General features: G+C 48.3%; 2 protein-coding genes across 2 annotated transcripts in view; one reads left to right on the top strand and one right to left on the bottom strand.

The window, feature by feature from the left end:
- Positions 1 to 389: 389 nt before the first annotated feature.
- TMEM170A (transmembrane protein 170A) lies at positions 390 to 4,523 on the bottom strand. Its single transcript, NM_001080880.3, has 3 exons — positions 4,392 to 4,523; positions 4,125 to 4,295; positions 390 to 3,049 (listed from the first exon to the last, which is right to left on the bottom strand). Exons 1-3 carry the CDS (start codon positions 4,504 to 4,506, stop codon positions 2,919 to 2,921), a joined length of 417 nt encoding a protein of 138 aa, NP_001074349.3. The 5' UTR covers positions 4,507 to 4,523; the 3' UTR covers positions 390 to 2,918.
- Positions 4,524 to 4,780: 257 nt separating this feature from the next.
- CFDP1 (craniofacial development protein 1) overlaps positions 4,781 to 19,845 on the top strand; it is a 50,873-nt gene continuing 35,808 nt past the window's right edge. Inside the window, exons 1-4 of the mRNA NM_001001189.2 lie at positions 4,781 to 4,887; positions 4,968 to 5,079; positions 5,295 to 5,511; positions 6,927 to 7,045. Coding sequence (NP_001001189.2) covers positions 4,818 to 4,887; positions 4,968 to 5,079; positions 5,295 to 5,511; positions 6,927 to 7,045 — 518 coding nt within the window. The 5' untranslated portion in view covers positions 4,781 to 4,817. The remainder of the gene's footprint in view (positions 4,888 to 4,967; positions 5,080 to 5,294; positions 5,512 to 6,926; positions 7,046 to 19,845) is intronic.

Below are 19,845 nucleotides of genomic sequence, written 5' to 3'. Positions count from 1 at the left end.
GTATGGCTGATTTTGGTCCTGGGAGCTTATTACAGATACAAAATAACACCAGTGCTACCTGTACGGCCAGCCAGGTTTGCTGGAACTGTGCAGGCGTGGTACAGGCTCCCAGGCTGAGCTGTGCCCTTCAGGGTACACCTCAGGGTGTCAAGGGGACAGCCTTGGGAAATGCCACATTCCCCAGCCAGGAACCAGCCCACGGAGCTGCAATGGGGCTGGGGGGCCTAAAGACCATGTAACCTGACAAAACAGGGGCATTTTTGGGGGCAGATGGTCCCAAGGTGGCAAAACCTGCCCTGCACATGGCAAAGGTGAGCATGGTTTCCAAAAGCCCCACGCTGGTATCCTTGTTGCCCCACATTCCCTCTCGGAAGAAATGTACAACTCCATTCACCTCGATCATCACAGCATTTACTGATCATCGCCACCAGGATTAGAAGTGTCAGTAGAAAAATAAAATTCACATAGCTTTCTATCATACAAAGATTTGTTCATGACAGCTGCACTTGCTAACGAGACACAAAGTCAGGGCTGTACCCAAGCAGAGCAGCACACAGGAAGCTTGGAGGTGAGTCCCTGCTCAAGCAGTGATGTTTCTTGGGCCAGAAGGGCTGTCTGGACAGGGCTCACAGCCCTGCCCACCCAGGACACCTCAGCATTTCCATTTTTGGAGGTTGTTTACAGCTTTTGACAAGGTTACACTGCAGTACAGCAGGAACTGCTCTTCTCCCAGGCAGTCCCAGGGTTTATTTCCAGCCCGCTGCAACAGCTCTCAGCGTTTCTGAATTCCAGCCTTCCTAAATCCTTCTGCCCAAGCAAAGCTGACAGACACCTGATGAAAACTCCACGGATTCCTCTGTTTTCCTCACTCCAGATGGAGATAAAGGAAACATCCTATATCTAAACAGATCATTATTCCTGATTTTGGTTTGGGGAGGGGGGAAAGATACAGAGGGAGAGGCCCAACTTTCTCCCAGACTGGTCCTCTACAAGCAGCACAGCACATGACACACAGAAGGCTTGTGCTCAGCACCCATCAGGCAGTCTTAAAGTGGCATTTACTAACAGTTTGAACCTTGCCCACCTAAGGAGAAGGATTCACATTAAACTAAAACTCACAGTTGCATGCCCTGGATTGAAATGGGCTGCATTTTAGAGCAATTTCATTAAAAACTCCTTAAAAACAACTCTCTCCATCTGCTGGCAAAGGGCCGTTCAAGAGACGTCTTAGCACAGTGAGAGAATTGCTTTCGTGATCAGCACAGGACCTTGATCGGGGTTGTTTCAGGACAGGGGCCACCATGTTTGTGGCCTTACAGAAATTTGATACAAGAGGTAAGCTGGTCTGGAAAGCAAAGGATTTCTGTCACCACACAGGTGGGAAGCATGGCCTGGAGGCTGGACACAGATGGTGCCTTCCTCTAGAGGACTGTCAGCTGCTAATAGACATGCCGTGTCACCCAGCCAAATCCTCAGCATTCAGCGCCAGCTTCCCTGTGGGACCCAGCACCCAGCCCAGAAAGCAGACCTGAGAGCCCTGACTGCACAGCACACCTCTGGAAGAGAGGGCAGAGCTCAGAATTAGTTAAATATCATTTAAACCAAATGAACGCATTAGGAGAGACGGTAGCACGGCCAGAAGGAGTTGGTCTGGGGTTATTTTTGCACAGCTCAGTGCTGACAGAGGTGGGAGTCTCTCAGGTGCCATGGGCTGGGTGTTTAAAACACAACACATTGCCTATATGTCCCCAAAAGCCAGCAGGTTCTCACTCACATGGTCACCAAGGCAGAGTGCTGAGTTCTACATATGCCAACTATGGTGTCTGCGTACCTGCAAAGATGCTCAGTCACACACCTACGTTCAACAAGTAAAAGGAGAGTGAGGAGTTCAACACCACGGGTCTCCTTCAAAGCAAATGCACACACTCATGCACCCCAGAAGCTCTGCTGTGAGCAGCAGGGTGCAGCTCCTGTGCAGGAGGTACAGCTTCGGAAGAGTTTCACTGCAATGAAATTCATAAAGACCACAATCATTTTTATGCTGATGATTTCCCATGCCTCAGTGCTCATAATCACAGCTCTCAGCCACAATTTTGCACTTTCACCCATTTAAAATGGTTTTTCCTTTTGCTGCTCCCCAGTCTCACTATGACCATGACCTGCCATGAGGAAGACGGGGCCAGAAAAGAAAACAATAAAGGAATTTTCTCATTAAAAGAAAAAAAGAAAAAGAAAGAATCACATTAAAAGAGATTTGGGCTCACTGCAAAGCAGAAGAGGTCACAGACTTAGGTGAGCTCTGAACACACCACACCGCCTGCAGCCACGATCTCACCCCCCAGCAGTTCAGTTACTCTCTTGCTACAATTTGTCACCTGCAAGAGGTCGGTAAGTCTCTGCCAGAGCCCTCTTCCTATCCTCCAGGACAACAAAGTTTCACTTGGCACTTAGCGTTACAAAAACGTAACGAAATTAATGATTTTCATCTCAATTTCTGAAGCAGACTGCAGCCCCATTTAGTGGCGTGCTGTGGTCAGCAAGCAGCCAGCACCAGAGCCTAGATGCTAGTGCTCACTCAGGGCTGGTGACACAGCTTCAGCAGTGCTGGAGGAGAATGAACCTGGATGTCATGATTGGTATATAAGCAAGATAAGTTACAGAAAGGATGCTGTCCACCATGCCTGTGGCATGCAGCCCTTTGGGTAGGCTCTGCAATGAGAATCCTGCCTATCACAGTCAGGGAGCCCTGCCGCCAGCCTGAGGCAGGAGCAGCCTTCATGCAGCTTTGTACTGGGGAGGAAACACGCGCCAAGGCACCATCCAAGTTGTGCTCCCTCATTACTGGCTTCACAGACACCAGGCATGCTGCAGATGCTTTGGTTCCCTTCCATTTTCAATCACCAGCATCTGAAGGAAAGCTAGAGAGTGGCTAAAATCCGTAGGAATGAAACAACCACCACACAGAATGTCTGACCCACTCCAAAAATGAGGGCTTCAAAGGGAATCATTTTTTTCCCAGCAGCTCTGTAAACTCCAGCAATAGCTGCACCTGTGGAGAAGAGGAAAAGCAGAAATATTACTGTGTGATGGCAACGAGAGCTGTACTGCTGCACTACAGGAACAAAGGGAGTGATTTAACCAGAGGGAACACAGGGCTCCGTGGGAGAAGGCTCTGCAGACAAGTGGGTGGAGGCAGACCCACAAGAAACCTCAGCCTGGAAGCAACACATGCAGATCACAACACAGATCACAGAATTATAAAGGTTGGAAAAGAACACTAAGATCATCTAGTCCAACCTCCCCCAGCCTCACCATGCTCACTGACTGTGTCTCTCAGTGCCATAACTCCACGGTTCTTGAACACCTCCAGGAACACCACCTCCCTGTGCAGCTGTACCAGTGCCTCATCACTCCTTTGGAGAAGGAACTGTTCCTAATATCCAACCTGAACTTCCTCTGGCACAACTTGAGGCCACCACCTCTCACCCTATTGCTGTTACCTGGAAGCAGAGATTGACCCCCCTCCCCACAACCTCCTGTCAGGGGCTGTAGAGCCATGAGCTCTCCCCTGAGCTCCTCTTCTCCACACTGACCCATCCCATTCCCTCAGCCGTTCCCACAGCGCTGTGCTCAGACCCCTCACAGCTCCGCTCCCTTCCCTGGACACGCTCCAAGGCCTCCATGTCTTTCTTGCATTGAGAGGCCCAGCGCCAAACACAGCACTGAGGCGTGCCCCCAGCAGTGCCATATAGAGACAATCCCCTCCTGCTGCCTGCACTGCTGCCACAAACCAGGATGCCGCTGGGCTCTGTGCCCACCTGGGACACCGCTGGCTCAGTTCAGCAGCTGTCAGCTCACACCCCCAGACCTTTTCCCTCTGTGCAGCTTTCTAGCCACTCTGCCCCAACCCTGCAGAAATGCCTGGGGACATTGTGACCAAAGTGCAGAGCGCAACACTCAGTCCTGCTGAGGCTCGTACAATTGGCCTCAGCCCATCCATCCAGCCTACACACCCACTGAGCCAACTATTGGGAAAGCTCTGCTGGGGCCTCGCGGCAGACACCCCGACTTGCCCCGCTCCCCAAGAGCTGCCCGCCCAAATATCCCCCCCAGCCGCCTCCTACTTGTCAGGATGCCGGCGGTGATGGGTCCCACGATGCCCATCAGCAGGAGGCTGACGGACATAAACCTGCCGTACTTGTGGTGCCGGAGGGTGAAGAGAGCGAGCAGGGCGGCGGGGACGTGGAAGGAGAGCGAGGAGACGAGGGCCCACAGGAAGACGCCGTACCACATCTCTGCGGGGAGAGCGGCGGTCAGGGCCGGCCCGGGCCCGGAACCCTCCGAGAGGGCCCCAGGAAGGGCAGACGGGGCTCGGGGCGAAGAGGCCGTACCTGGGAAGGTGGAAAGCGGGCTGGAATAGGTGGTGCCGTTGCCGACACGGGGCACCAGGCGGAGGCTGAGGATCTGCTGCAGCAGACCCCCACCGCCCGCCTCGCTGCCCTCCATCCCCTCGACTGCCTGCCGGCCCGACCCCCGCCGCTTCAACCAATAGCAAGCGCCGCTCGCTGACAGGCGGTTCCACCCGCCAACCAGCAGCAGGCTACCATGGGAACGGCTGCCGGCCGCAAAGCGTGCCGGGAGCGGTGCGGAAGTGGGCAGGCGGCAGTGAGACGCTCTAGCTACGACACCGCCTTCTCGTCGTTGCTTCCCCCTCGGCTAACGGCGCGGGTGTTGGTCCTCTCCGGTAGGGGGCGCTCTGGGCCGGCGGAGGCGACGCTCTGGTGGCGGTGGCGGCCGCGCGTGCGAGAGGCGGCGGTATGTCGGGCTGTGAGGAGGAGGCGGGGGACGGCTACAGCTCGGCCGAAGACGAGGATTACGTGCCCTCGGGTGAGCGAGGCGGCCCGGGGGGATGCGGCGGGACTGGGGCTGGGGCTGGAGGGCGCGGGGCTCAGCGGCTGTGCTTGCAGGTGCGGAGTACAGCGAGGAGGACGAGAGTGAGCTGCTGAGGGAAGAGGAGGAGGAGGCGGCCGGTCCGAGGCCCACCCGCAGCAGGAACAGCCCCCGGCAGGCCACCCGCAGGTAGGGAGCCCGCCTGAGGGAGCGCCCCATTTCCCTGTGCTTCGTGGCTTGCAGTCGGCGTTTAAGAGGCCGAGAGCCCCGGCCTGAGCTGTGCTGTGCCTGAAGCCCTCAGCGGCGGGGAGTTGGGGGAGGAAGCGCTGAGGCACTGCACCACATTCACCTGTCAGCTCTGTTCCTTTGACATCTCTGCGTGTTTTCTTGCTGCCTGCTTGCAGGAAGAAGAAGAAGAGGAGAGGCCTCGTGCTTGAGGTCGATGAGAAAGAGGAAGGAAAAGCTCAGGAAAATGAAGATGAGGAGGATGACTTAAAGCAGTCCGAAAAAGACCGGGAAGAAGAAGAAAAAAAGAAAGAGGATGCGCTTTGGGCCAGCTTCCTCAGCGACGTGGGACAGAAGCCCAAAGCAGCGGCCACACAGGCAACACATGCTGACAAGGTACCGGGTGGCTGAAGCTGGAATGTGTGGGTGGCAGATGCAGCACAGCTATGGAAGGGCTACATTCACTTGTTCCCCATCCATTCTGTAAGCCTGGAGCCCCTCTATGGGTCAGGCAGCTGACTGCCTTCCCACTGGGGAGGTCTGCAGTCTGGCAGGGCTGATTCCTGGAGCTGCTTCTCAGTGTCCTGTGGTGTCCCATCAACAGCTGGCAATGTCTCTTCCTGGTCTTGGATTTGCCTTGTGAAATGCATAGAAATGAGGCTTGGGCTGAGTTACACTCATGGGCACAACTTTTCTGTAAGGCTTCTTGGGCCACTGTCACTGCTCTAATAATATGGAGTCTGCGTGTGTAAGTGTGGAAACAGCAGAGAGGTGCCACAGTTATTCCTCTCTTGCTGGAATTAGGTTTTTTTTTCCAACGACTCAACCAGAAGAATCTTTTGTAACAGAAGTCTTGACTCTTGAACTGGTGACATATGGCTGCAATTCTCTTTGCTTCTCTCTACAACTGGAAAGCTGGAGGATGAATATAACTGTGTGATCTTTGCTTTCAGCTTTTAGAAGGAGCATCCTTTCATCTGAAGCCTCGTGCTTCTCTCCACCTCAGATCTTACTGGGCAAACAGCTGAGCGGTTGTAGGTAGATCAGAGAGAAGGAGAGAAGGAAAGTTGTCTTCTGGGCAACACAGGTTGCTAGAATGTGATTGTCTTTAAAAGTTCTTCTGTAGTCTGGAGCGACTTATGGGGATGCAGTTCCTCAGCTCTTCTTGGCAACTTTTAAAGTTGGGGGTGTTTTTTGAAGGGCTCTGTAGCATGGGGTTGGTTTTGAGCAAGAATTGAAGTTTTTGCTTTGATTGTGGAATGGGATCTGAGATTTGTGTATGCTGTTAAAAATCGTAGTAACTGCAGTGTCGTTGCTCCTGGGTAAGTAGACATTGTTAACAGATAGCTTAAGAAAACTGTTTCCCTCTCAAATTAAGACCCATTATTCACAAATAACTTAGTGTCTTGCCAGTTCTGTACAAAGATAAGCCATATTTTGCTGCTGATGGATTGTGTTTTTATGTATTCCTGGGCAAAAATATATATATTTCTGTTTAATCCACCCTTTTTTATTGCTTTGGCTGTGCTTGATTTGAGAAAACAGACTTCAGGCTTTTCCTTGCTCTCTGAACCACAGCACTATTTCCTTGGTAGTTCCTATATTTAATTAGTTTATTTTCTTGTTTCGGCTCTGAGCTGTGACTTATAATGAGAAGTTGAGAATGAGATGGGGGGGTTATGTGCTTTGACCAACCAGACTAAATTACAGCAATACCTGAAGTTTGTGTTGGGTTCTTGGCCATTCAGAAGTGGAATTTGGCTTGAGTGTAGAAATGCATTGTTTTGCTTTCTCCTTCATATATTCCACAGGCTGGAGAAGTGAAGAGTGTGAACAAGCTTCAGGGGAAACCAAAAGAGTCTGAGAAGCCAAAAGATTCAGGAAAAGTCACAATCACCAAAGTGTTCGACTTTGCTGGTGAGGAAGTCAGGTGAGTTGGCAGTTCAGAGGCTTCTGCTGCAGGCTCTGTGCAGAGCACGTGCTGTCCTGCTGCTGACAGGCTGATGCATGTAAAGCAGGGTGTATGTTCTTGCTTGTTCCTTTACACTTTTAATCATGAGCACAGAAAGACCTCAAGGAAAATGAGACCAGGTTTTTTGCCGAGGGCTGCAGAGTATCCTTACATGCAGACCACAGCCTTTGATCACCTTCAGAATATTCCTGTAAATTCACTTAGGCTTCCCCAGCTTGATAATGTATGAAATGATGGCACCGCCAGGGCTGAGGCAAGGAGAGAACTGAATATCACCACTCAGCGATTACAGTCACATATTCTTTCAATGTAGTCCGAATTGTGTGCTGGTGGCAGGATATCTGCTGGCAATTTCCCAACTGACATTTACAGTCCTGTACAGAGGAGTGCAGATTCTAAGAGGTGTTTCACTGGACTAATGGTTAATCACTTCCTACTCTAACAGCTGCAGCAAAGGTGATGGGCTAAGTTAAATCACCCTGTAGGCTGTTTGGCTTGCAAAAGTCCCCTTGGGATGAGCTGCAGAAAGGGACAGGTAAGTTATAAAGTTTTAAGACCAAAACTGAGGAGGGCCTGGGTGAGCCCCTTTGGAATTGAATACTCTGTGTCTGTTTCCTCTGACAGCAGAGGGCAGCAGTTCCCAGCAATAACACCTGAACTGCCCAAATCTGCAGGCGGAAGCGGGGAGCTGGGGCTTGCAGTGCTCTTGCTTTTCATGCCGGTGCTGCTGCCTGAAAAATGTGGGGAGAGCCATGAGTCGTAGCAGAGGCTTTCCCATTTCCCTACACAATCTGGACTGTAGGAATACCCTTTGTTCCTGATAAGATGGCAAAGAACTGTACCACTGCTTCTCTTCTGAGCGAATCTGCCATCCCCTTTTTGCAAGGGAGAGATGAAGCTTTTTTATCGTAGACAGATAATGACCTGTGGTAGAACTACAGACAAAAATTTTATTTTCTGGTGCACAGTCCTCAGCATCCGGCTTGTTGTTTGTCCCCACTTCTGAGGTGTGCAGTAAAAGAGTTTAGTTCAAATGCATTGTCCCACCAGGTGAGAACAGGGGAAGCCTCTAGAGTTGCAGGCTCACACAAAAGCCTCGTTGGGTTGTGGTGCATCATCAGATGGCACATGGCAGAACTGTGCTGCTGGTGCTCTGGAGTTGCATGAAATTAGAGTGCAGTCTTGTTTGAAGTCTGGACACATCCATCTGTGTGGTGTAGATGAGTGCTGTGTCCTAATGTGAGTATAGAAGGGAAGGCATTGATTTACAGGAAAACTTGCCATGTGGGCTTACTTCAGAGCATTTACAGAAAGGAATTTTGTGTGCACTAGTGCTTTGAAGTTGAACTGCTTAAAGCTTGTAAAATGTCTGCCTTGGAGCTTCTGGTTTACTTTTCTCTGTCAAAAGAAGTCTCAGATAATTGTTGTTTCTATAGAGTGCCAGAATTACTCAGATGTTGGTCTAATTCTGAATTTTGTGTGGTGGTTGCAGATTACAGATAAACAGCACCACTGTGCTTTTATTTTATTTTGTTTTGTTTTAGTTGGAGGGCTCAGGGAAGCTTTGTGTCCTTCCAGAAGTGGTGTACTTATGCGAACAGAACTTGGTCAGAGCTCCTAAGATGCCGAGTTTGTGCTTTTGGCATCACCATCTTCTCTCTCCTTTTTTAATAGCTGTAGTAAGGACTTTCCAAGTTAGAGAGAGGAGTGCTTTTCTGCACTGTTGGCTTTTCTAGTGTCTTTTACTCAATATTGATTATTTCCCCTGGGGATCTGCAAAGGCACGGATGCAAGTTCCTACTAAATGTTGATCAGTTAGGCAAAAGCTGGAATTTGGGCTACGCTGAGACTGTAAACCTGTGAGCCACTTCTAAAGTACTTATTTACAGCAGCCTTTGTATCAACAGGTTACAGAACCAGCAACAGAAAGCTGCAGTGAGATCTGGAGGACTGACTGGTCTCTGTTACTGCTAGAATTCTAGCGCGCTGCTTTCTTTAGCTCTTTGATAGCAGAAAAATCCTTCTGTGTTTTTCATCCTTTTGATTTTTATGGCTGACAAATAGCATTCAAAGCTGAAGCTTCTGTGGCGTTTGCTACAACTTGCACCTCAGAGTGTCTGATGTGGGTTGTTGTGTGTAGGATATACAGAGCCATCCCTGCTCCCAGCTGCTGCTGCTTTTAGTTGCAGTAGGTGAGGGCCAGAGGGCTTTTTCTTTTGAATAGCAGGAGGTCGTCTTTGACCCTAATGGCTGCAAACGCTCTGAATACCAAATGCTGACTTCCTTGCCTGGGGAAGCAGCTGGGAGAGTCGGTGCTTACGAAAGACAGCACACGGTAGTTGTGTGTGTTTTTGGACTGAAAGAGTTGCAATGAAAGAGCTGTCTCTGTTGCTTTCCTTTCTGAATGACTTGAGCCTGCTTTAGAGTGTTGCTCTTCTGAAAGCTTGAGAAGAATTTAGATCAGTATTTAGGCACTGAGAGATTCAGGGCACAAATTTCAACAGTCTGCTCATTGAAGCCTTAAACAGAAGATCATTTAGCCCTGATCTTACTTTGCAGAACAATTTATTTTCCCCTCTGAGAGGTTGTAAAAGATCTCTCTTGCATGATTGGAGTACTAGAAGTCTCTTGAGAGAAATCTCCAGCTACAGGGTTGCACTAGAATAGCCCAAGACCTTCCTTTTAAGCTGTCAGCTCCCCTATATATTATTGTTGCACTTGATGGTGCCTGTTTTAATTAGTCCATGCTTTTAGCACTTGCTAGTGCTGAACTTTAGGTTCAGAGTATTGCAAATTACCTATGACCAAACAAAGAATTAAATTTAGTGGCTTCTAATTTTACAAAATGTGTGGTTCAGTAATGCCTTGTAAAACCAAAACTGTTTAATCCTGGTTTCCAGGGTTCATCTTTGTAACCAATTTCCCTTTTCATAGAATCATAGAATGGCCTGGGTTGAATAGGACCACAATGATCATCTATTTTCAAGCCCCTGCTACGTGCAGGGTCGCCAACCAGCAGCCCAGGCTGCCCAGAGCCACATCCAGCCTGGCCTTGAATGCCTCCAGGGATGGGGCATCCACAGCCTCCTTGGGCAACCTGTTCAGTGCGTCACCACCCTCTGGGTGAAAAACTTCCTCCTACTATCTAACCTAAATCTTTCCTGTCTTGGTTTAAAACCATTCCCCCTTGTGCTAGGTAGATAAGGAGCAGTGGGTGATTGTCACCCAGACGGCTGTAACTGGGCAGTGGGAGCAATTTGCAAAGGCATTTCACCATCCAAATAGTTCCAAATGATTTCTTGCTGCCAAGGGAGATTTAAGGCCCTTTGAAGCCTCTGGTTTATGAACTTTCCTAGTGCTAAAGGACTTGTGATTGCATTAATAAGGAATTCTGTCTCTGGTGCCAGGTTTTATCTGTTAAAAAATGTAATTGCTGTATGATGAGGCTGGCAATCTTAAGTACTTTGGCCCTTAGCTTACTTTATAAATTGCTGCTGTTCTCAGGATATCAAAACAGTTCTGCACTCCTTTTGTGAGTCGTCAGCTTTGTGTCTGCCCAGGATGGCAGCAGAAGGCAGTTCATGTGAATGGAGCTGACCCAGCTGCTTGGTAACAACCAGCCAGTAACTTAAAAAGAAAGAAGAAAGTCAGGTTGCTGAACATTAGCAGCAGGAGGTTTTAGTTTGAAACATCTTCTGCATGCCTTCGTTTGACTTGCAAAGGTGCAGAACTCAACTGAGTAGAGCAAGGGTGTATGGCTGAGGTGCTGACTCAGGAGTGGAGGGCCTGTGTTCAAGATCCAGCTTTGCCCAGCAGTCATTGCCCAGAAGAACCCCTCACAGAAGAGGCTCCCAGACCTCTGCTCTCTGGTTCTTTCCTCCCCATCCCTGACTGCTGGTAGTTAGCCTGCTCTTTGCAACCAGCCAGCATCTCAGAGGCAGTTGCTACTGACCACTGGAGGACTTGCAGACCGGATTTTGTATTAACCCTTGCGCCTTTTTCTCGAGCATCTTGGCATTCTTTTAGCACTCTCAGGTGTCTGGCAGGTGTTTCTGTGCTGTGAGTAATTCCTGGCTTCTTGCCACCTGTGGGGCAGGATTGCAAGCTGTATGTGTGGCCGCTGGCAGTGTGCTGGGACTGAATCTGCATAGAAACCATTTAGGAAGAGGTTTCAAGATCTTCTTGTCTCCTTGTGAGAGCATGAACTCTCTGCTGCTGTCTAGACACTGAGATAAGAGGGTGCAAACATCCAAACAGTCCTTTCTTGCTTGCTCCCTGTCCTGCTGCTGGATGCTGAAGGCATTGTACTTACTGCTCTGTCCAAACTGCGGCCCATGCGGCCCTGAACCAGAAGCATTACAGCCAGAGAACTGGGGTGGTTGTTTAATGGACCTTGCATAGTGGGTAAATGTTTGTCTTCAGGTATTTCCATATTTGAAAGCTGAGCAGATGGTTGAGATTTCGCTGGGTTTGAATTAAGCTCATCTTTTCAGGTTCATCTTGGTAATCTTTATCGGTTTCTTAAGTGCCCCTTTCCTGATTAATTCAGGCTGCTTCTGAAAGTATTCCTCAGTGTTTGCCTGATTAAAGCTTACTGTTTCCTGGGGTACAGTGCTCATTGGGACACCTTTAAGGTTGAACTCACAGCCATGAGAACCACCTCATTTACAGTGGGTTTTTCCTACCCTGAGGGGCAGATGATGACCCAATTCCATGGATATTATTTGCTTTTATAAACTGCTTTTAAGTGGGTTTTAATAAGGTATTTAGCACAGAGGTATATACAAAGGAACAGAAGGCTCTGATGTGTGTTTGAAGTACTTGAAAGCTTTAAGATGTAGAGGGAGAAAATCCTTTGCTTTCCTACAGAGCTTTCTATCCACGTCTCAAAGCATTCTTATGGAGGGATGGTGTTGCCCACTTGGGAATGTGAAAGCTGGGGCATGCTGGAGTTGGTGATGCCCCCTGGTTCCCTGGGGCTCCTGTGTTGAGACACAGAGGACCTGAGTTCCCCCATGCACTGCTTGTACCAAAACATCTGGGAAGGGCCAGGAAGGACTTGGCATACAGCAGTGGGGGCTGCTGCATACTGAAGCAAATGACAAAGATATAAAGATGTACACATACCATCTGGTAAGTAACCAAGTGGTTATAAACTTCAGTGATTGTAGTAATTTCTGGGTCTTATACTGGCCTAAGTGATATCTTACCTGCCACAGTATAGAAGTTGATTTTAATATCTGATACTTCTTGCACATGATTATCTTCTAAGGTATTCCTGCAAACAAACTCATTCCTCAATTTGTGCTGCTCTGTAGGCTTTCAGCTCACTTTAAAGATTCAGGAAAAAAAAAAAAAAAGGTTATTCAGATGGACCTTAAGGACCTGATATTGGCCTGTAAGTTGGATCAGTGGATTTTGGTAGTGGAATTCACAACTTTTTGAGCAGTAGAAATGAAAGTAGAGTGGTGTGGTGGAGGGCAGGTTATTTCCTGGAGCCTTTTGGAGGCTTGCCTGTGCTGATTGAGCCCTTTATCAGCTGACAACACATCTCCCCTTTGTACAAGAATGCTCTTGATGGTGGGAAGTGTGCAGGCAGTGTCCACGGTTTATTTTTTGGCTGTCCTGTGGAATCCTGGGGGTCATCATATCCTGGGACAGATCTGGTGGAGTGGGGTGGGGAGGCTTGAGCCCAGACCATGGCGCTGAAGGATATGGCTTAATGGGCATGGTAGTGCTGGGTTGGTGGTTGGACTGTAGATGGTCTTGGTGGTCTTTTCCAACCTTAATGGCTTTCTGAGGTATGGAACTTCCTCTGGGACCTGAACATGGTCAGCTGCTCAGGAGAGTAGTGCTTTGGGCCTGATTGATTCCTTCATGGCAAGAAGTGTTGACCTGTGCACAGCAGAGCTGAAGCTTTAATTCAGTTCTCTGCAGTCATAGGGTGTTGTTTATTCAGAGATTTCTTTATGCTGCTATTCTTTTTTTCAGTCTTAGCCTGTGTGCTTTTTGAATAGAGGAATGCTGCCTGTCAGGACAGAAACAGAGGACTGCTCCCCTCTTTCTCACCCCAGATCTGCTGTCCCCTTCCAGAGCTTCACACCCTCAATCCCTGGCCCTTTTCAGACAGAAGGTGGGAACAGCTGCAGGAAAAGTAATCAGATTTGTGAGAACAACCTTAGCTTTCCAAAATCCTTGTTCAGCTTCTGATTTCCTTCTCAGTAGCTGTGAGGTCCCCTCTGTCCTCAGGTGACAACTGAGACCAAATGGGAAACAAAGGGAATGGAAGCCAAGCAGTCTAGGAGGTCATCTTCTGTTTTGTTGCTTTGCTTAGAAAATGAGTAAGGTAGCTGTCTGACCAATAGCTGGAGTGGGGAGACTGCTGGAAGTGATGAAGTTAATTTATTTCAAAGGGATGAACTGTCCAGGGAATTTGCTCCTGCAAGACTCAGGATTTAGAGCTGGCATGGAGAGCAGTTTTAAAAACGTGTAATTATCCATCTGTGTTCTTGCTCCATGGTCTCAGCATGGCTCAGCCAGATGTGTTAGGCTAATTAGCTCTGAGAGAACATGTAATGCCATTAACTCTGATTTTACCTTGTGCTGCTTTTCAAGAATCTCAGATGATGAATAGCATGAAGTTGGCAGCATGCTCACACTTCTTGCTGGGTGTGAATCTTGGTCATTTGTTTTGTGCTCATGGGGTTTTGTGCAGTGCTCGGTGAAAGAAGGTTGCTTTTAAAATCAGGAGAAAGATTGGTAGTTGGGGTGTACATCTTCCCTTTATTGATATAGGTAGTGGGCTGCTTGTCAACTCAAGGCTGATGTGTGTGTGATGTGTTCCATATGTGCTTATGTATTGCTTATACATGTGAATGAGAAGGCACCTGGGCATTACCAGAATCTGAGCTTCTCTATTTGGAAAGCTTTTTGAAAAAATTTTAAATAAAGAGGAAAATGAACTGAGCTAATTGGGGCAGAGGAAGAAACCCCTCTATGTCTTTTGGTGACATTTTCAGAATGGCTCTGATGGCAGTAGCAAGGAAACATTAGGAAAATTAAGGATGATAAGTAATGTCAGTAGCCCCTTAAAAAGCCATTCTAAAGCCACCTTGTCTGTTTGAGGATTAATAGATCTTCTGGTTTGTAGTGGTGATGATGATATGTGCTTATAGAAGTTTGTCTTTGGTCCTCTTTGGCCAAAGGGTTGTAGAGAAATGTATTTTAGCCACTTGCAGTCCCCTACCACTTTCTCCATGAGGCTTGCACAGTGTAAAATCCTTGCCTTTATGCTTTCCCAGAGCAGGAGGAGGCTGGGGATGTTGCTGAGGGACCTGAAGGCAGAGTCAAACCACCCAGAATTACATGGCATTTCAGTGTGAGCGCTGTTCAGATGCAGCAGCCTAAAAAGGGACTGGCAGCTTTTCTCCACCAAGCACCAAAGTGCTGATCTTGGAATAAGGGAGTGCAGGCAGCAGCCTCCCTGCTCCTGTCCTTACGGGGCTGTTTTTCCTAGAGATCAGAGCTTGCTTTGGCTATCCAAGGTTTATATTGGCTTTTTTCAATTTCAAAAACAGCTATTGATTTTTTTTTGGAAGCCAGTAAGTGAAAATAGGCTACCTTTCAAAAAAAAATGCTTCAGTATGAGAATGTTTCTGGAGCACGTTTTGATAACCTTTCCTCTGTGTGCATCAGTCCCCTGATGCTTCACAACTGGGGGAATTTTCGTGTTGTGTAATGCTGATTGACACAAGGGTGGGCTGGAGGTGGGGTCATTAAGTGTGAGCAGGAGTAAGGTGGTATGCTGGTTCACTCACGTAGGCATTTGCTGCAGAAATCATAGTGACAAATCCATCCAGAGCTTTAAGTGTGGCTTCTGAAGTAAATCACAGTCTGCTTTATATGCTTTGAGAAGGGGTAAGGCCTAATGAGCAGCTCCAATCCAGGATTTTCATTGATGGATGTGCTGATGTGGCTTCTGCTTAGCTGGGGAAGTGGGAGGACACAGGGGTTTTGTGTGGAAAGTGTCAGAGAGTGGTGTCCGACTTGTTATTTGGTGTTGGGGAACGTGGTGACTTCTGGCTTTCTTCTTTGATACTTTGCTTCTGAAAATCCTAGTGTCTGAGCAGACATCCAGCTGAAATTTGACTTCTGCTTCTATAAAGGTTTGATTCTCTTAAGAATGTGTGCTGGTTTTATTTGTGCATTTTTTTGCTGGAAATCAGTGTGATGGAAAAGAAGGCTCAGCTGAGATCTCCAAAGCTAGGAAGTGTCTCAAAGCATCTCATAAAAAGATGGCTTGACCTCTGGGTTAACTTGGGTGTATTTGGGCACTTCAGGGAACTGGATGACTCCGTCTTCTCCCGTCTGCGGGTTCCTTCAAGGGTTTTCTTCCTGTGGTGTGTGTAGTTAGTGTGGAAATACTTAGTGGGTGAGAAGCTTAAGAAACAAATCCCTCCCTTCTCCAGTGTGTAATGGAGGAGACATTATTTCTGGCTTTGAAGCTATTTCCTGGCTTTTAAAAATCTGGGAACAAAAGGTGCTCAGTGACCTGTTCAGGTTGCACAGCTGCTCTTCTGCTGTTGGGCAGTGAGGGACTCTGTGGTCCCTCTGTTGGTGCCTTTGCACAGGGCCTTGGATCCAGTCCCAGTGCCTTGCTGCTTGCTGTGTTTCCCTTGCTTCCACACTGCTGTCTCGTTCCTGACAGCTCCAGGCTCAGTAGGGGCTTTGATGTCTGCTGAGATGCTGGCAGAGCCCGCTTTGCAGCCCACGGGCCTGGGGGTTTCCCCTAATGGAAAGCACAGCTCGCCAGATGGTTGTTTTTTCTCTCGTAACACAGAGATTCTGAACCAGAAAGGTTTCTCTGTTAGCCTGAAGGGAACACAAAGCTGTTCTCTGCCTCGCCGTCTCATTAACACATTACAAACGGAGTCAAGCTTAGCCTTTTCCCCATAGGGATGCTCCTGCTTTGCATTGTGTGTTGGCTCCTGCTGTGATCCTGTGGCCTTTGTGTCCAGTGTTTGCGACTGTAAGTGAATTTTGAACCCTGACTCGTGGGACGTACCATATTCCTCCCTTGGGCAAGAAAGGAGACCGCAACAGGGGTGTTGTGCTGCTTTGCAGGAGTTGAGGGGTTGCAGGAATCTGCTTTGCTTTCGGTGTACTTGCAGCTCGTGGTGCCGAGGTCAGAGGACTGTCACGCTGCACACAGAGCAGCAGCATCCGTCCGTTCACCTGGATTGCTCAGCTTAGAGATGTGCTCTGTAATTTGCAGGTAGCCCTTTTGGGAGATGCAAATAAAATATTTGGAGGCAGTGAGCAGAGACCTAGTGCTTGTGGATGCTTAAAAGTAGAGTGGGTGAAGCAGAGAGCTGAAGACCTGTGCCCTGAATGTGCTCATAGAGCCCCGTTCACTGTGCTGTACCTTTTGCAGGTCTCAGTGGGAGCTCAGTAGCTGGAGCGCTGCTTCCCTTTGGATTTGGAGAGGTAGCAAGTGGAGGCTCAAAGCCCAAAAGCTTGGTTAGCATTTGCAGCAGCAGCACTGCCCTTGTGTTTCCTTCCCATCTGTCAGCAGGTCCCTGTCACACAGGAGCTGATGGAGAATCAGTCCTTCCCTTCAAGGATTTCAATAAGCACTTCAGCATTATTTCTGCTAAAGCACCTTTCACCTCTGCTTACTTTCAGATGAATTGGTTTGAGGTGCAGCCTGGGTTCACTGCTGCAGTAGCAATGCACACCTGCTGCCAGGAACAGCACCGGGCAGGCAGCTTGGCCATTGCCCGACTGGGGAGAGCTCCCATCAGATTTGTGTCTTGTTAAAAACCAGCCAGCAGCTTCCATGCAGATAAGCAGCCTGCAAAATTATCAGTTTCTCCAGCTTGGTCTTGTCTTTATTGCCCCAGGGATCAGGCTCCATCTCCCAGGGAGTAGAATCAATCACAGAACTACTCAGGTTGGAAAAGACCTCAAAGATCATCGAGTCCAACCACAACCTAACCAAACTACCCTAAGTAACAACCCTCTGCTAAATCATGTCCCTGAGCACCACATCCAGACAGTTGTTAAACACATCCAGGGATGGTGACTCAGCCACCTCCGTGGGGAGCCCATTCCAGTGCTTAACAACCCTTTCTGTAAAGAAATGTTTCCTGATATCCAAACTAAACTCACCCTGATGCAACTTGAGGCCATTTCCCCTTGTCCTGTCACCGGTGAGAAGAGACCAACCCTGCTCTTGCTGTAAGCACCTTTCTCTTACTATTGGAAGAGAGCAATAAGGTCTCCCCTCAGCCTCCTTTTCCCCAAACGAAACAGCCCCAGTTCCTTCAGTCTCTCCTTGTAGGGCATATTCTCCAAGCCCTTCACAAGCCTTGTTGCCCTTCTTTGGACCTGCTCCAGCAGTTCCATGTCCTTTCTGTATTGAGGTGCCCAAAACTGAACGCAGTACTCAAGGTGAGGCCTCACCAGTACGGAGTACAGGGACAGGATGACTTCCCTCGTCCTGCTCACCATGCCGTTCCTGATCCAAGCCAGGATGCCATTGGCCTCCTTGCCCACCTGGGCACACTGCTGGCTCATATTCAGCCCACTGTCCATCAGTACACCAAGGTCCCTTTCCATCAGGCAGCTTTCCAGCCACTCCTTCTCAAGCCTGTAGGGTTGCCTGGGGTTGTTGTGACCAGAATGCAGGACCTGACACTCTGCTCTGTTGAAGCTCATACAGTTAACCTTGGCCCATCAATCCAGTCTGTCCAGGTCCCTCTGTAGTGCCTTTCTCCCCTCAGGCAGGTCAACACTCCCTCCCAACTTGGTGACTTAATGAGGGTGCACTCAATCCCCTCGTCAAGATCGTTAATAAAGTTGTTAAATAGAAGTGGCCCCAATACTGAGCCCTGGGGGACACCACTTGTGACTGGACACCAACTGGATATAACTCCACTGACCACAACTCTTTGGGCCCAGCCATCCAGCCAGTGTTTCACCCAGCACAGCACACGCCCATCCAAACCGTGGGCAGCCAGCTTCTCCATGAGGATGTTGTGGAGGACAGTGTCAAAGGCTTTACAGTGTCAAATAGCTTCTCCTGTCTGATTTAAGAGCAAGGTTTAGAGGATTTTGTTTCTTCTTCTGATAGGGAGGGCCAACGTTTTCCTTTAAATTAGAAAATGTGAGTGAGCAATGTGGACCTGTTCATTTTACCTCTGTTCGCTTTCAGCAGATAATTCAGCATACAATAAATTCTTACCTGGTATGCAGCTGGATGTGGCCTGGAGTTCCATGCCGACTCTGCTCTCCTGGGAGATGCTGGACATGTGCATGCCCACATCATCCAGCTGCATCTGATGGAGGAGGGCTATTCAAGCACGAGTTTCCCCCCAGAACCACATCCAAGTGGATTTAAGGAGAATGTCCTTCCTGGCTCAGAAAGGCTTCGTTTTTTTGGTTGTTTTGTGGTTTTTTTTTTTTTTTTTTTAAACAATGCCTTGTAGATAAAATATTGCTTGCTCTTCAAGTGATCCTTCCAGAAGGCAACTTAATGAGGCTAGACACGGATGGGGAATATTGAAAAAAAGGATAATTAGCCTCATTTTCCCCCTTTCTCTGTCTGTGATTTCCCAGAGCTAATAGTGTTAAGGTATTGTGGAAGGTGCTGTAATTGTGTCAGGTCTAAACTGGAACAGGCTTCCCAAGTGAAGGACTGAGTGCCCTGAGTGCGAGTGATGAAGAGCTGGCATTTTCCAGACCTACTCATTAAGGAGGTCAGGGAGATGGCACGTTCATGCTGCTGCAATTGGGGGATCTTAGCTGTCCTCCCAGCCCCCACATGCCCAAATAGCAGCAGGTGCTTTCTCACCTGATGCTCGCCAGGTGTTTTGGTTAGAAGAATGCAGTTGTGTTGAGACACTTGGAGTTAAGTTGGAGGGATTTGGGCCCTTGTGTTGCACAAGGTTGTGGTTACCCAGGAGGCTATCACCTAGAGGTCCTAAATATGACACCTGTAAATATTAGAGGTGCTCAGCCATCTCGTTTCTAGCTTGATTTGATTATAACTAATTGGGAGAAGACCTTTCTGTTCTAGTTGCACGGTACTTTGTCCAGTAGAAGTCTCTGTGCTACCGGATTCCAGCAGAGTCCAAAAAATTAATAACTCTTTATGTTTTGGAAGTTTTATTATGCTATTTAACAGCATAGCAGAGTAATGAAGTCTTTATGGAGATGTGATGAGAGTGAGTGGTTTTGTGTGCAAATTCCAGGGTCTGCCAGTGGGCAAGACGCTAGCTGCTGACAATACACTTATCTTCATGTTTGTCCCTGGATTGCAATGTGTGAATAGTATCCCAGTAAACATTCAGGCAAATAGTTATTTATCAAGTATTTACAAGTGAAAGGTCTTGTAATTTTCCTTAGTAATGACTGTGATTTCTTCCAGCTGCATTAATGACTCTCACTTCTACCCACCAAGAGCAAGAAATGTTTTGGTTTCTACATGGGGAGTTATTGTCTCCCATAATAATGTAGACCAGAGGATTTTTTTCCCCTCCCTGGCCTGAGATCTGAGGAAGGATGAAATGTGCAAAACCTGAGTTAATATGTTGTAAAGCCCTTTAATATTCCTGCTTTTGTCATTCATATGGAGTGGTACAGGAGTGCTGCTGGCACTAGCCCAGCGACAGCCTGCCTTGGAGCTGCTGTTGTTTTGTTTTATGAGGCAATCAGGGGTCTTGTGATGGCATCGCCTACAAAGGTCATTTTTAATT

This window comes from Gallus gallus, chromosome 11, assembly GCF_016699485.2.
Source record: "Gallus gallus isolate bGalGal1 chromosome 11, bGalGal1.mat.broiler.GRCg7b, whole genome shotgun sequence".
Taxonomy (NCBI): domain Eukaryota; kingdom Metazoa; phylum Chordata; class Aves; order Galliformes; family Phasianidae; genus Gallus; species Gallus gallus.
Note: the sequence above shows the minus strand (reverse complement) of the source record. Positions and strands in the feature narration are given on the sequence as shown.